Source organism: Semicossyphus pulcher, unplaced genomic scaffold (genome assembly GCF_022749685.1).
Source record: "Semicossyphus pulcher isolate SPU_LCO1_2020_fin unplaced genomic scaffold, fSemPul1.0.p SCAF_14, whole genome shotgun sequence".
In the NCBI taxonomy this organism is placed as follows: Eukaryota; Metazoa; Chordata; class Actinopteri; order Labriformes; family Labridae; genus Semicossyphus; species Semicossyphus pulcher.
In genome coordinates, this window is record NW_027211648.1 from 19,785,387 (window position 1) to 19,799,683 (window position 14,297).

The following is a 14,297-nucleotide window of genomic DNA, read 5'->3' on the forward strand; positions in this document are numbered from 1 at the left end:
TCAACAACAAGTGTAGTTTGATATTTTGGGAAATATGAGACATAAATAGATGGGTAACAGGCTCAAACTGTCTGTTAAATATGGTGACACAGCCAGCGGTCAACTTGCATAGCATGGCACAAGAGCTTAAAACAGGTTGTTTATGCCTATGAGCACCAATTCTGCTCACCAAGTTATACATGATAACTTATTTGTCTACTGTGTGCAAAAAAACCCAAAATGTAAAAACAGGATACAACATGGCAATTAGAGAACCTAAGACGCTCTGGTAGGTATATTTCTGTATATATTATAAATTCATGTATTGCACATTTCCACTCATGTTGTTTTCCTCTAAAACTATAAAAAATGTTTCATGTCATGCATCTTTCTTGTCAAGTCACAGTTAATATTGAAGTCAGAGCGTGCCCCCCCCCCCCAGGACAAATTATCTAAGGGCTCTATTTCTTATTTACTAAAGCATCATTTTCTGCACCATGGTGCATGAAAAACAATTATCATAGGGGTGCATATCAGACAACGTGTGCATCAATTCCCATGTATTGTGCTGTAACTCTGATAAGATCATTTAGGCCCAGATATTGTACATCCTTAATAGAAATTGTGGTGGCTAAAACTACAAATTAAGACTTTATATGATACATCTAAATTATCCCTTAAGTGTGTTGGTTTTCTGGTATCAGGGATGGGGTAAAAAATGAGTATGAAATTCATGGATGCATTCACTAGGATGAATCATCAGTTATTCCACCTGAAAGTTTAATCTCTGACCTGCTGCACAGCTGGAAGACGGTCTCCGGTCTGCCTTCCACTTCAGACCTGGAATGAATCAGCTCCCAGATGCAGCTGCTTTCCGTGCCTGTTCCTGCGAGGGCCAGAAAATAAAGGAGAGGCTTTTAATCACACAGACCAAATATGGTTTATGGTTTCAGGAGGCAATAAGGAGCTGAGAAGAAATGCCAGAAGAGATGTGTGTGTGTGTGTGTGTGTGTGGGCAAGGGGAATGAGCTTAGGGGTGTGTGTGGGGAAATGTGAAGGGGAAGAGAGAACAAAAAGACTTAGTGGATGTACTTTGTGAGTGATTTAGAGGGGGTAATGTGGCAGTGTGCCGGCCTCTTACCTGCAGTATTTCCCAGTCTAACCTGCAGCGCAGAGAGAGGGATGAGCCAGCGGAACTTAAAGGGGTCTGAGTCTCCGTGAGAAAGTGCTGATCGAGGGTTGGTCTGGTCATCACAGAGAGAATGCCACATAGGAGAAAAAGAAAAATGCTTTGTTTTACCCCAAAGACCCAGTTTGTGGCATGTGAGATTAAATGAGTGCAACAGACACAATAGTTACCATTTTCTTCTTGAGCTTGTTGTTTTCCCTGTAGACCAATATCACCGCTTTCTTGAACACTGGTGAGAGAGAGCACATCAGCGTCTTAGTTTTGACTGCAAACGCCTCTTGGGGAAAGCCGACTGAAGCAATGCAACCCACAGAAGCATTTTAGATGCCAGCTTGAAGCCTTAAAGCACATATCAGCACTACAGCGGCGGATATTGAAATTCACTGAGCTCTGTTTGAGTGCTGCTGCAAACACGATTCCGTGCGGCTGTACAGTAAACCCGATACACCTGGTTTGTAATGATTAAACTTTTTACTGCAAACAACTATGGATGGCATTAAAAAAGGATTCAATAAAAGTTGCGGACTCATTAATGGCCAGAATCTATTTGGAGTCTTGCAGGGAAGGGGGTGTTGAACACAAAATCAATGGTGGCAGGAGCAGCGACTCACCAAACACGGTCATTTCGGGGTCTTTTCTCATGCGACCCAAAGATGGATGTGGGTTTAGCCAGATGGTTGAAGAATGCATGAGAAACTCTCCCATAGAGATCTCGGTGACCTGAGAGACACACAGGATCTGGTTTGAAAGAGAGCCGGGGCACAAGGAGAACAAACAAGCCAGACTTTTGGCTTTTCTGTTGTGTGAGATACATTTTAACTATCCATGTCTGTGGATGGAGTTCTGCAGGCACTACAAACTAGTGTTGGTGCGTGAGATGGAAGCTGATTTTAAAGCCAGTATTTAATAGTTGTTTTTACCCAACGAGTGATAAATATGTTGAAAACATACTCTAGACAACATTATTTAGCATTCTATTTGAATATTTATAGTGCAGTCGTTATCAGCTAAATATTCCATTCATTTGTAAATGGATTCAATCCCTGTAGAGGCAATGCACAGACAGCAGTGTAAACAGCATAAACTAGACAGATCCACTCTTATGTACTGATAGTTAGCTGGACTGATGTGGACTGATTTGTACATTGTGGCAGGGTGACAGTTAACTTAAAGCTGTTGTGAGGAACTTTCTGTTTGTGTCAATTCTGGCGCCCCCTGTGGACAAAGCCGTACGTAATTGGTTGTTTTTACCAAATAAATCTCAACCTGCTATATTTAACAGTCATATGTATCACTGACTTTAAATCATTGCCCTGTAAAATGTAAACAAAGGCAGCGTACAGTTAATCGCTTCGTCTGACACCTACCCCCCGCCAGCAGTTTGAGGCATTAAAGATAACTATATAGAAAACATCAATCTTGCCGCTGATGGTCTGATTTGCTTTTGTAGGTCATATAGAGTCATCAGAATTAAGGAGCTTTAATGTACAGCCGTCACCAATGCAACTTTAAATATACTTTCTATGCTTGATGATTACAAATTGGATTTGGTAATGAGCATCTACCTCTTTATCGTGGCCAGCCTGCTCAGCAACTAGCTGATCAAACACGGAGCCGTAATCCTCGTAAATCTTCTGCATCTCATTGATGTGGCTGGCTACCTTCTCCATGGCTTTCAGAGCCTCTGCGGGGACGAGAGCAGAATGAAGTGTAAACAGAGATCAATCCTTGACTGTATATGAGGCTGCTTTGCATCACAGTAGCAGATTCTATTTGCTCATGGGTGTGTGCATTGTGTAAGAGACAAACTGTCAGTTCATGTGCCAGAATGTGTTCCGTGTCATGTTGTTACTTATGATAGCATGACAACATGACAGAAATGACAAGTGTGAACATATATTTTTAGCCTCTCTGTGTGTGTAGGTGTGCATGTGGGTCTGTATATGTTCTCATTGTACCTGTGAGGTGGTAGTGCTCCTCGCTGTCGCTGTCAGTGAGAGAGACCAGCTCCCGGAGCAGCAGGGGGTACTTGAGCACCCTCTGCACCGGTTTAATCAGGTAGGACTCCAGGGTGGATGAGTGCTGCTTGGTGGGGTTCCTTGCATCCAGGAATTCCTTAAAGGCTTGATCCGTCTTAGCTGAAAGACACACACATGCTGATTTAATATGAATCTTTCAGCAGTTTGCTGACCTTTGTTTATGTGTTTCGTGATGTAGTCTGATGGTCTCATGCATACATAGTAAGGGATGTGTGGCTATATTGTACCCTAAACTCAGATGTGATATAGTCCTATGCAGTGCAGAATCCTGGTGCAATAAGGTGTCTCCAGCAGGGGGTAGTGTAGGCTTCTCCTCCCTACCTTGAAAGTGCTATATTAAAGTGTAAACATGCAGCCATTATAAAGAGCACATCTCTTCAGAGTATTATATTAAATTGAAAACAAAGCAAAAGTTTACTCAAATCTGGCAGTACTGCTACGCATTACTTAAATAATACAGCGTGTGGAAATGCTCGAGTTCGGACTCTTTAGTTGGCACTGCAGCCAAAAGCGCCGTGTGAAATTGCAGGTATAATACCGAACGAGCCTTCTGCAAAGGTGATGACATTTTCTCTCAGCATTATGCTTCCACAGCGCTTACTGAGGGGGGCCATTAAAGTATTAATTATAGCACTCCCAGCCACAGACAGGCAGCAGCATCGACACCTCCCTGAGTAATTGGCAGGCAATTAACGAGTTGACAAATAAACAGAGAAACTAAGGCAACCCAGGGCCCTTGGCATGATGGGAAAGGAAGGGGGGTAATGAAGATGGCAGAGACGGGTATATAATTACTTAAAGGGTTCACAAACACCCACAGATTTCTTCAGTGTGTCCTTGGATGAGCTGGTTGTGACCAGGCTGCACTGCATGTTCTGTATCACGCTGAGCCAACTATATACTCGGTGTGTGCGCTGTGCAACTATCACCTTGTTATTCTTAACTATCCTTATACGCACTGTGCAATGATAGGGCAACATGTTGTTCAAATATTAGTTTGTGTGCACCAACTATAATATTGTACACCCCACTATTTAAAGCTCTGCTTTAAGAGTAGGGTTTTAGTGAACCCTGCAAGTAGAGCACTTTGAATCTGGTATCTTTTTCCCTCCGCCCACACGTTTGGAGCCATTTAGCACCGAGCTGGCACTGCCTGCAGACTGAGGGACTTAAGAGTAATCACTCTGCCCAGATCTGTCTCAAACAGGACAGTACAGTAAATATATACAGTATATATTAATTTGTACATTATCATGATTAAAAAATGTATATTTTTGAGAGTAGTAGAGAGTTTAATCTGTGAGAGGGAAGCGGGGTAAATATCCTGTTTACATTTGGATCACATTCGGATGCTGTAAAATGCAGCCACAGAAGTAATGGAAAGGTTGTCCTTGTAGGCTTGTTGCAAAAGATCTTTGTATTTGAATAATAATAATTGATATAAGATTAAATATGGGCTGCATGGTAGTTCCCCCTGTGCGTTCGTGGGTTCTCGTCGGGGTCTCCGGCTTCCTCCCACAGTCCAAAGACATGCTTGTAAGGTTAATTGGTGACTCTAAATTGCCCATAGGTGTGGGTGTGAGTGCCAAAGGTTGTCTGTCTCTATGTGTCAGCCCTGTGATCGCCTGGCGACCAGACCAGGGTGTACCCTGCCTTGCCCAATGACAGCTGGGATAGGCTCCACCCCCCCTCTCCCCCCCTCCCCCATCCACGACCCTGAACAGGATAAGCGATATAGATAATGGATGGATGGATAAGATTAAATATGATTTTCTTTAATCTTTCAAAATATTCAACAATTCCTAAAACTCTTTGATGCACTTGTGTTGCTTTCATAACACGTTTTTCTTTCCTTTAGGTAATTCTGGCCCATCAGAGACTTTTTTTCCCCTCTAATCCGATTAAATATCCATCCTGCTGCTTACTTCGAGGAATATCCCATGCAATTTTAGTAATGGGGCAGCTTTAAGCAGCACAGGGGGGCAATTTGCCCAATCCAATCCCCCCACGTCTGCAAAGAAGCCAATCCCCTTACACTTCCCTCTGTACTGGGCAGCGTTCCCAAATAGTGGCAGAAAGGCCGACGTCTTAGCTGGCATAAATCAACTTTAAAATGTCCACTCTGTCACATGCTGAGGGGGACGCGAGGAATTATTAGGGCTCTCGGGTCGTCACGGTCGCATATCGGCTGCTGGTTGACAAGGTTATCCAAAGTCTGAGTATTAATGAGTGCATGTGTTTGTTTTGACTTGATGTGCTTGTAAAACGGGTAACAGCTTTGAATGTTTAAAACCATGAATCAAAAAATGAAATGTGGGGAATTCTTCTTCTACGTGTATGATGTTGGAGACGGGAAGGCACCACTCATCGCACATTGAGCCACTGTCTCACCCTGGGACATTTGTACATAATTCATTTGCTTCCCAAGAGAAAAGGTCAAACCTTCAATAGTGAGTGCCGTAAGGTGTCTCTGATGCAACACAGGTGCAAGGAAGCTGGTGACACTTTGGATTTGCATGCACTTGCAGACGTATTTATTACATGCAAATTCTCAATCTCATTTATTTGGCAGTGTGTGTGTATTTAGTCAATCATTTTTTATGTGATAAGCTGTGTGTTGTACCTCTCTCCAGGACCTTCTGGACCTTGATGTGATTGGCGCAGAAGCCGCTGTAGAGCTTGAAGTGGTCAGCGTAGTAGAGGAAGGACCCCCCGAGAGAAAACAGCAGCTTCTGTAAAACACAGAGGGTGTGAGAGAGAAACCAATACAGGGACTGAGCACCACACGCAGATGGAGAGAGGGAGATGCTGCACAAAGCACAGTGAGTACAGAGGGAGAGGATGAAAGAGTGCGAACATGAGAAGTCGCGACCAGACCACTCTAACCCCTCCCTCTTGGGAGACTATTCAGACGCTCCCCTCTGTCCTCTCCCTCTCGGCTAACCTCTGGAGTACACTAGCTTTCAGCAGCTCACAATCAAACCAGTGAAGCGCCCCCTCGATCAATAGACCCCACACCTTGTCATGTCGCGCCTATAAATCAGCCGTGCTCCCGTCTCACCACCTCTATTATTCATAAACCTCAAGATCTCAAACATCATGTCTTTCTTCGGCATTGTTGCTAAAATCACCTGGTTTGAGAATAATATTCTGTATACTCCCACTCGTGAAATCTACACTGACTCTTTGGATATGTAATCAATAACGTGATATGTTGCTGTGTATGCGCCTGACCTTGAACTGGGACGGGGTCTCCAGTGTGCTGAAATCGGGTGAGGAGGCGATCCTCTCTTCCAGGGTCTGCAGGAAGACTCTCTGGAAGTCCAACATCTCTGGCAGGCTGCCGAACAGACTCTCCATCTGGGGAGGAGAACAGAGGTAGGAGGTTAATGCATTAAAAGGGTGCAGAAAGGGGAAGTGGTATGGAATTGTGGGAAGGCGATGGATAAGGATGGACGAGTGGAAAATGGCAGCAAATGGAGCATGAGAGGAAAGGAGAGAGTGAAGGAATATAAAGCAAGAAGAAAAAAGTGAAGGTAGCTTGTAATTCATAACAGCCAGTCAGACAGGCCCCCAGGAGTGCTACAAAACCATCTGATGGCTCCATCTCTGACAAAGGCACTTAGGCACAAGCTATGGCCATGCTACAAATACAGCACACACCCAAACAAACCACTACTGTCTGCACTCGCTGACACACACACCCAGAGTCAACGTTTCCCTTCATTAAAAGCTGTTCGGGGGCTAACGTGCCCTTGTCCATTTAGTGTCTGGACACGTCCCGCTGTCCCTTAATGGTCTTTTAATTTGCCCCAGTGCTCAATGGCCTATCGACTAGAGCATCTTGGGAGAGGCGTCCTGTGTTTGAGGTCAGACATGGCTCAGGGCTGCACACAAGCCTAAGGTGATCTGCATGCAACAGCGACCACTATGTTTCATCACCTGAGAACACCATTATAGTTTAATTGAAGGCATTCTCAAACGGAGATGAAGTTTTCTCAATGAAAAAGGTGCACTGAAATCAGTGGACGGATATACCGTGGTGTGTGTGAATCTGAAGTGAATGCTAAAAGGGTGGCTTTACTCTTAAGCTAGCCTCTATAAGTATATCCCTGTGGGACACTAGAAGGTCAGTGTAGGGGAATGCTAATTTGTCCTCCAGCTAGTCACTGTAGTAATGAGGGAGATATGGCCCAGCAGAGTTCATCGACGTCACCTCTGGATAATAAACACTCAATGAATTCAACGTCTCATACAGCCTCCACACCTCCCAGGACACGGCTCTGGACACAACACCTATCTCATCACGTTCACCATACACACTGTAACACACATACACACTGTAACACACATACACGCTACAACACACATTCGCTACCTACCTCGTCCAGTGTGAGGAAGGTTTCATTCTGCAGGGGTTTCAGGTAGATCTCGAACAGACAGGCCAGGTCCTGCACACATAAAATCCAGAACAAGGTCAGTGACAAGGAATCAAAGAGCAAAAATAAACATTATCCCTTAACCTGTCCGTCTTTAAAAAGCGCTTTCATCATCAGATCACTGCTTATTTCTCCTCCCACTGTCTCCCTCCCACAGTCCCTCCCCTCATCCCTCCATCTCCCCTTCTCCCCCCTCTCACTACTTTAATGTGGCTGTAGCTTGTCTTGGTATCAGAGGGGATATTCTCATTAGGTTGATTTATGAGCTTCCTCCTCCTCCTCATCCCCCCTCCCCAAGTCTCCCTCAGTCGCCAGTGGTGCATGGATACGGCCGAGCAGGCCTGCATCAAGGCATTGTGGAAAGACAATCTCCTTCCTCAATTACAAATTTACGGCGGGGCGCACGGGTGAGGGGACTTAATGAAAAATGAGGAGATGAAGAAGAAAGGGGGAAAAATGCCAGCGATGACGAGTGTTACACATTCAAGATGATCATGAATGCGGGTCCTTAATGTGCATCAGGGAGGAAAAGGTCGTATCGGAAAACACGAGGGCGGCAAAATGATTGGGCGGCAGGAAGATAAATAAGGCGAGGCTGGAGGAGGAGGGAAGGAGGAGCTCTGACTGTGACACAGGAAACAGCCTCTAATATATTTCTTTTCTTATATCTTTGTCCCATATCGCTAACTTAAATATCTTATGTCACGATGAAAAGTGCAACATTTTGACTATATATGCTTTTTTGCTCTCTTTCTTAGATTGATAACACTCTCATGTTTAAATGCTAAATATGTAGCTGGAACCAGCAGCAAGTTAACTTATCATAAAGACTGAAAACTAGGGAAATAGCCAGCCTTGCTTTATCTTTAGATAACAAATCCATCTCCCAGCACCTCTAAGACTGACTCATTTGCATGTTATCAACCAGAAGTCATTTTACAGGAAATTATGTGCAAGATTGGGAGCTTTAATTTCCCTTAAATTTTCTTCCTCAACTGTTTCCAGCCAAGAAATAGTCAGACACATAACCCTGCAGAAGAAAAACCAAAACTTTTTGATAATGGATGAAAACAAACACAATACAATGTGTTTATTAGTGATCTTTACATTTTGTTACAGGCTTCCTGTTTCCTGTCTTTATGCTAAGCTAAGCTATCAGGCTGAGCCTCCTGCTACATATTTATCATACATACATGAGAGTGGTATGAATTTCTCGACTAACCTTTGACAGGAAATCTGAAAACATATATCCATAAACTTTAAATTTGTCCTCTAAGAACTTTGCCGCTGTCAGTGATCGTGCTTATTACTTTCGATGATAATGTGGACTAGTCAGGCAGAGTAAGTTTCAAAAGGTCCTAAAGAGTGTTTTTTTCGACTTGTTGAAAAAAGAAAAGGAAAAAAGTATATAAATTAATAACCATGAGTTAAAAATGTGAAATTGGACAGACATCTAAATCTTGGGGAAATATGAGGACAAGTTTAATCAAATATTCATGTCAGCTCTTAAGACGCTCTCATATGACAGAAGCTTAGTGGTCTAACCTTCACATATGATTTCTCCGTGTCCACCAGCTCCTGGATGACCTTGCGTAACCTCTCAGTTGCACTCATATGTTTGGGGCAAGGTCTGAGCAGGGTGGCGTCTCCCGTGGGACCACCTCCTTGCCTCGCAGGAGGTTCTTTGGGGTCATCCATCAAACCCCCAGGGCCTGTCCCCTCCTGGAAGGACTGGTAAAGGGTGCACACTGTGTCCACGCTCTGTAGGGGGAGATAGAGAGAAAGGGGGTTAGTTAGTTGATGCATCTCCAGGATTACAGCTGGATAACTAAAAGAAGAAACTGCATAAGGGCTTGTATCTGCCCAGAAACATATTCAGAAAAATCTCTTTTACCTCCTCATTTGACTTTCCATCGCTAATGATTTCAGCTCCTTTGCTGTATTAAATAATGATGTATATAATTCTACACTGCACATGGCCAGTGATTCCCCTGGTATACTATCAATGTTATAGAGATGTAGTTATGCAATCTATGCTAATTTGCTTTGCATCAAAGACTTCTGAAAGACTAATTGGAAACCCCAGCAGATAGCATTATATCACATTAAATTCTACTTCTAGACCCATAATGGAGAATAGGGCAGCTCTGCGTCACATCAAATCCAAAAGATTCCACATGTCAGAAGATCCCAAGTGGTCATGAATTAGTTTGTATTAGAAGGCGAGAGGGAGGGGTTATAATCATCTCATCCTCTAAGTATATGCCACCTCTGCTCATTCGGAAAAACTGTGATTTCCCCCAGCATGCTTTGTACTTCTTTGATAGGTGAAACCCCGTGAAGAACTCAGCGTCACACCATTTACAGAGGTGTTCAACGGAAACACATCATCCGCATTACTCTACATCGGACTGTATTGCCTGGGGTGGAAAAATTAACATCAGTTGTAGGCACTGCACTGCGAAGTCTTGCCTGTGGCGGGTTAGATTTTGTAGTCTGTGAGCAACTGTGGCAGAAAATGAACAATTACCAGCCTCTCTCTTCTATTCCCTGGAACATAAAGTAGAAGCAGTGAGGGAAAACGTCCTTCCTTCTCTCTACACCGTGCCACAGAACAGTATGCTATTTTTGAGGCATTATAGTAAATGTATGGATTCTTGGATTCTATGGAATCAGGATCCGTCCTCTTACACGGCAAGCTACAAAACTAGCATAACACTTTATCAACTGAACTCGACTATAATGCAAGCAATCAATTATGATGTGACTCATATGCTATAAAAAGCCTCTTGATGACCAGCCCTCTTTATTCCAAGTGAATGACATGAGGTAGCATTATAATCTGAGGCCACTCACTAGAATCAGCAGAGGCTGATGGGCGAGAAGAAACAGCAGGTTCCAACCCGCTGCACAGCAACTCAGCGCAGTGGGCAGCCTACCATGCCAGGTAAAACAGCTGCTCAGCACTCTCTGCCTTCCTGTGTGCGTATGTGTTGCATGAGCAAGCATTACAGTGCAGCGCACAACTAAAAAACTGAACAGCAACACACTTGGATCGATACACACTTCATTCTGACACTGCAGGCATTGATACGCACACGTACACACTTCTAAAGCAGTGTGCGAAAGCTTGTCTGAGTCATTCTGCTCCCAAACTGTGAGCTACCACCCATAACCCCCCCCCCTCCCGTCCACATCCAGGGAGGCCACAGACGATCAAGGCTTCCATTAATAAGCTGCGACTCATCAGCTAGCTCATTATAGCACGGTCACTCCAGAGACGGCCCTCCAATGCTACAGTGTAGACTGTGTGAGAGTGACAGACTGGCGGAGGGAGAGGAGAAAGAGACAGAAGGGGAATCTTCCTCTCTGTGTCCTCTATGTATGTCTGGGCTAAGCCTCTTTCAAGTGATCCACCGCCCACAGCGGCGCTCCACTTTGCAGCTCTCTGAATGTGGGATGATAATTATAAAGGGACTTAATGTCTCCCTCTGCGCAGGCGGAGGGACCAGTGGTGGAGAGGGCAAGACACACTCATACACCACATATATACATACCTGCATAAAAACACACACTAGCTGGGTTAAAACTTGAGCTCAATTAAAACAAATCATCACAATGTGTGCTACCAGCTCTGTTTAGTTTAACTAGCTTAACACAGCAGTGCTTTGAGCTAAAAGCTAACATCAACATGCTAACATGTTTATTAGCTCCTTACCCTTTCTTATGCTTAGAACTGAGTTATATGCTTTTTCTAGTCCTCTTATTGGATTGCCTACAATCATTTCAAAATTCACGTAGCTCGTAAACACTTCTGCTCAATGGGAACAGACTTATAAGGAAACTAAGAATATCACCCATGTAACCACACCTGCCGACACGCTTTAGCTGTTAAAGATCACAAAATACACTTCAGACACAATTGATGCCGCCACACACAGCGCCAGTCAGGCTTACACACTCTGGGAAAACTCCATATTGCGTTGGGCGGGCAGACAGGGGAAGATTGCCTGGAGGAAACTTAGAGGTTGAAGGATATCAGAGCGACAAATTCATCAAATAGCCCACTGGTGGCTCCAGACGGGGGGAGCAGCCTTGTGGAGACAGATAACACTCATATCTGCCATTTATTTCAGATATAGGAGTCCAGAGGAAAGGGGGAGGCCTGCCGGGGTCTGGAAACATGTGTGGGTGTCTGTGTGTGTGCCAAGCAGCACACCGCTACTCAAGTATTGAGTTAATTCTCATCACACCCACACACTGGAAGGATATGCGCTCATGTTCGTCTCACACACACGAATGAGAAGGGGAAGACACAGAGCTGGGGGGGAAAAAGGAGGGAGACTGCCTGATTGGACGCTTGGGAACAGGCTCTCATAGAAACCCACTTTCCCCTCACACAGATTCTAACTAAGTAAGATTTCATCAAGACTAAATGGCAGACACCTGCATTGGAGCGTGACAAGAAAAGGTGTGCAGAAAGAAAGAGAGAAGAAAATGAAGGAGGAGGAGGAGGGGACCCACACGGTGTCATGACTCAGGAATTGCGATTGCCTCACAACAATCCCAGCAACACAGCCCGACAGCTAGCCCAAATAACCAATTAAGAGCCGAGGACGGGAGCCAGCAGAGGCGGGAGAAAAAGCCTGCGAGCGCCAGGGAAGTGAGTGGATCTGACAGCGCTGCAGTGAATTCCTATTCAGGTTTTGTGGCTGACAGCTGACAGCTCTGGATCATGTTTCTACCTCTTCTCGCCATGAATGCCCTTTAGTCAATTTAGAAAAGAGGTCCGTGTCGACCTGCAGGTAAGAAAAATAAGACATGAAGTGAGAGCCTGTTGAGACATTTTGTCTCTGTCTACTTGGTTTCCTTCTGACAGCGTCCAGCAGCATTTCTTTTATTTGCTGTCAACTGCCAAACACACGTACTGTACATGATTTCCACTTTCCAGATCCCCGAGGTGACAAAGCAAAGTTTCTGTGCAAAATGTTCTCCTTAAAACATCAGGAAGTTCTTTAATATTTACACATTTTCATTCCACGACACTCAAGGTAAACCTATGTGGCAAAAATAAACCATCATAAATCTAAACACACCCTTTTCTGCCCTCTCACTTCCAGGAGTAGTGATACTTCAAATCGCAGTGGAGTGCTGCTGACTTTCTATGATCTCTTCTAATGAGGCCCCTTCAAAAACAGCATTAAATATTACAGCGTAAACATCTCTAAATATTCACTTGCTCTCTCGGCTCACCATGAAGAGCAGCCTGTAGAGCAGCCTCCACGCGGCTGTGGCCTGCCGTTGGGTCCTTCGGGCCAGCGAGCAGCCCTTCCTACGCAGCCGGCCACTCCTGGATGCCGGCATGACGGCTTTGGAAACGGAGTGCGGTTACACAACTCAAACCGGAGAAAGTTAGTTAGTCTTGGAGAACTCTTTAGTCTGGCTTAGTCCACCTCTTTTTATCCAATGGTCGACCAATACCTTCCTTAACGTTTCTCACCGCCTTCCTCTTTTCCTTCTCTCCCATTAGCGTCCGTCTTTCTGCTAGGCCCTGGGTCAGAAGCCTCAGTCTTGAGTACACCTACGTCTCTAAGGCGGAGTGAACTTTGATTTGGATCGAGTCATTGATCCTGTGTCCAGCCATTCTGTGAGCGTAGGCAGAGAAGAAAGTGCTTGCTGTGGGCTTGTTTTGCATATCAATCAGTAGTGGACGGTCTGGCCACTTGGTTTGTGCAAATAGAGGAGGATTCCTTCACTGGCAACTGTGTCCTCTCTCACTGTTTGTCTCTTTCCATTAGCAGCGCTCTTCCTACATCTCTATGCTCACATCCTTCCATCCCGTTTACTTCCCTCTGTCCATTTGTGTCCAGATATCCCCATTCCTTCTTCCTCTTCCTCTGGCTCTTCCCCTCCTTTTTGGCTCCATGTGACCTCAGTGTAACTTCCAGAGGGCTGAATGGAGAGGCTGGGGGCTGTATCAGTGTCCAGTCTCTGAATAGCAGCAGTACAATGCAGACTGTTCTGGCTTGTTACCTCTACACACAGAGGAATGGCTGACTCAAAAATGGGAGGCTGTGAGCCGGTGGGGGTAACGGGGCAGGAATGTTAACTATGGCCTCGCACAATAATAAAATGTGACATGTATCTTTCATTGCATGGGGTATTTTAAGGTGTAATAAATAAGCAGTTCAAACGGGCTTGGTATAACCAAATTTCAGAGCTCATTTCGTTTGATGACAGGCCATTAACTGAAGATTATAATTCAGGAGGCAAAAGCTTTGCTACTTTTGTGTCTGGTAAGACGATAATTCAATGTCAAGGTGTTGGCCAAGGTTCCCTCCACTGTCCCTGTGCTTTCTCTCCTAACATAAGGGAGATGAATGTTTGTTTTGTAGTATTTTTCTTAGGCATTTAGGCTTTTATTATTTAGACACAGCTATGAGAATACTGGGGAAAAGGGGAGAAAGAGAATGGCTAACCCGTGCAACAACGGTCTCTACCGTGATGTCAACCAAGGACGTTGCAGGTCATGGACTGCGCCTTAATCCCTAAACCAGAAGGACATCCCCCAGCCAGGCCTTTTACGTTCATACGAATATAAAGGCTTGTATATTATGTAATCACATCTTAATGTAACTCAACAGAAAGGCC

At 44.6% G+C, this 14,297-nt stretch overlaps 1 protein-coding gene across 3 annotated transcripts in view; it reads right to left on the reverse strand.

Moving 5' to 3' along the window:
* The window catches only part of LOC138590791 (rho guanine nucleotide exchange factor TIAM2-like), a 71,996-nt gene that overhangs the window by 3,102 nt on the left and 54,597 nt on the right, over positions 1–14,297 (reverse strand). For all 3 annotated transcript variants that reach the window (XM_069661147.1, XM_069661148.1, XM_069661149.1), the window contains exons 16-25: positions 9,192–9,407; positions 7,590–7,658; positions 6,442–6,567; positions 5,831–5,939; positions 3,127–3,306; positions 2,734–2,852; positions 1,780–1,888; positions 1,339–1,397; positions 1,121–1,223; positions 772–865 (exon numbers count right to left, since the gene is read on the reverse strand). In XM_069661147.1, the coding sequence (XP_069517248.1) occupies positions 772–865; positions 1,121–1,223; positions 1,339–1,397; positions 1,780–1,888; positions 2,734–2,852; positions 3,127–3,306; positions 5,831–5,939; positions 6,442–6,567; positions 7,590–7,658; positions 9,192–9,407 (1,184 nt within the window). The remainder of the gene's footprint in view (positions 1–771; positions 866–1,120; positions 1,224–1,338; positions 1,398–1,779; positions 1,889–2,733; positions 2,853–3,126; positions 3,307–5,830; positions 5,940–6,441; positions 6,568–7,589; positions 7,659–9,191; positions 9,408–14,297) is intronic.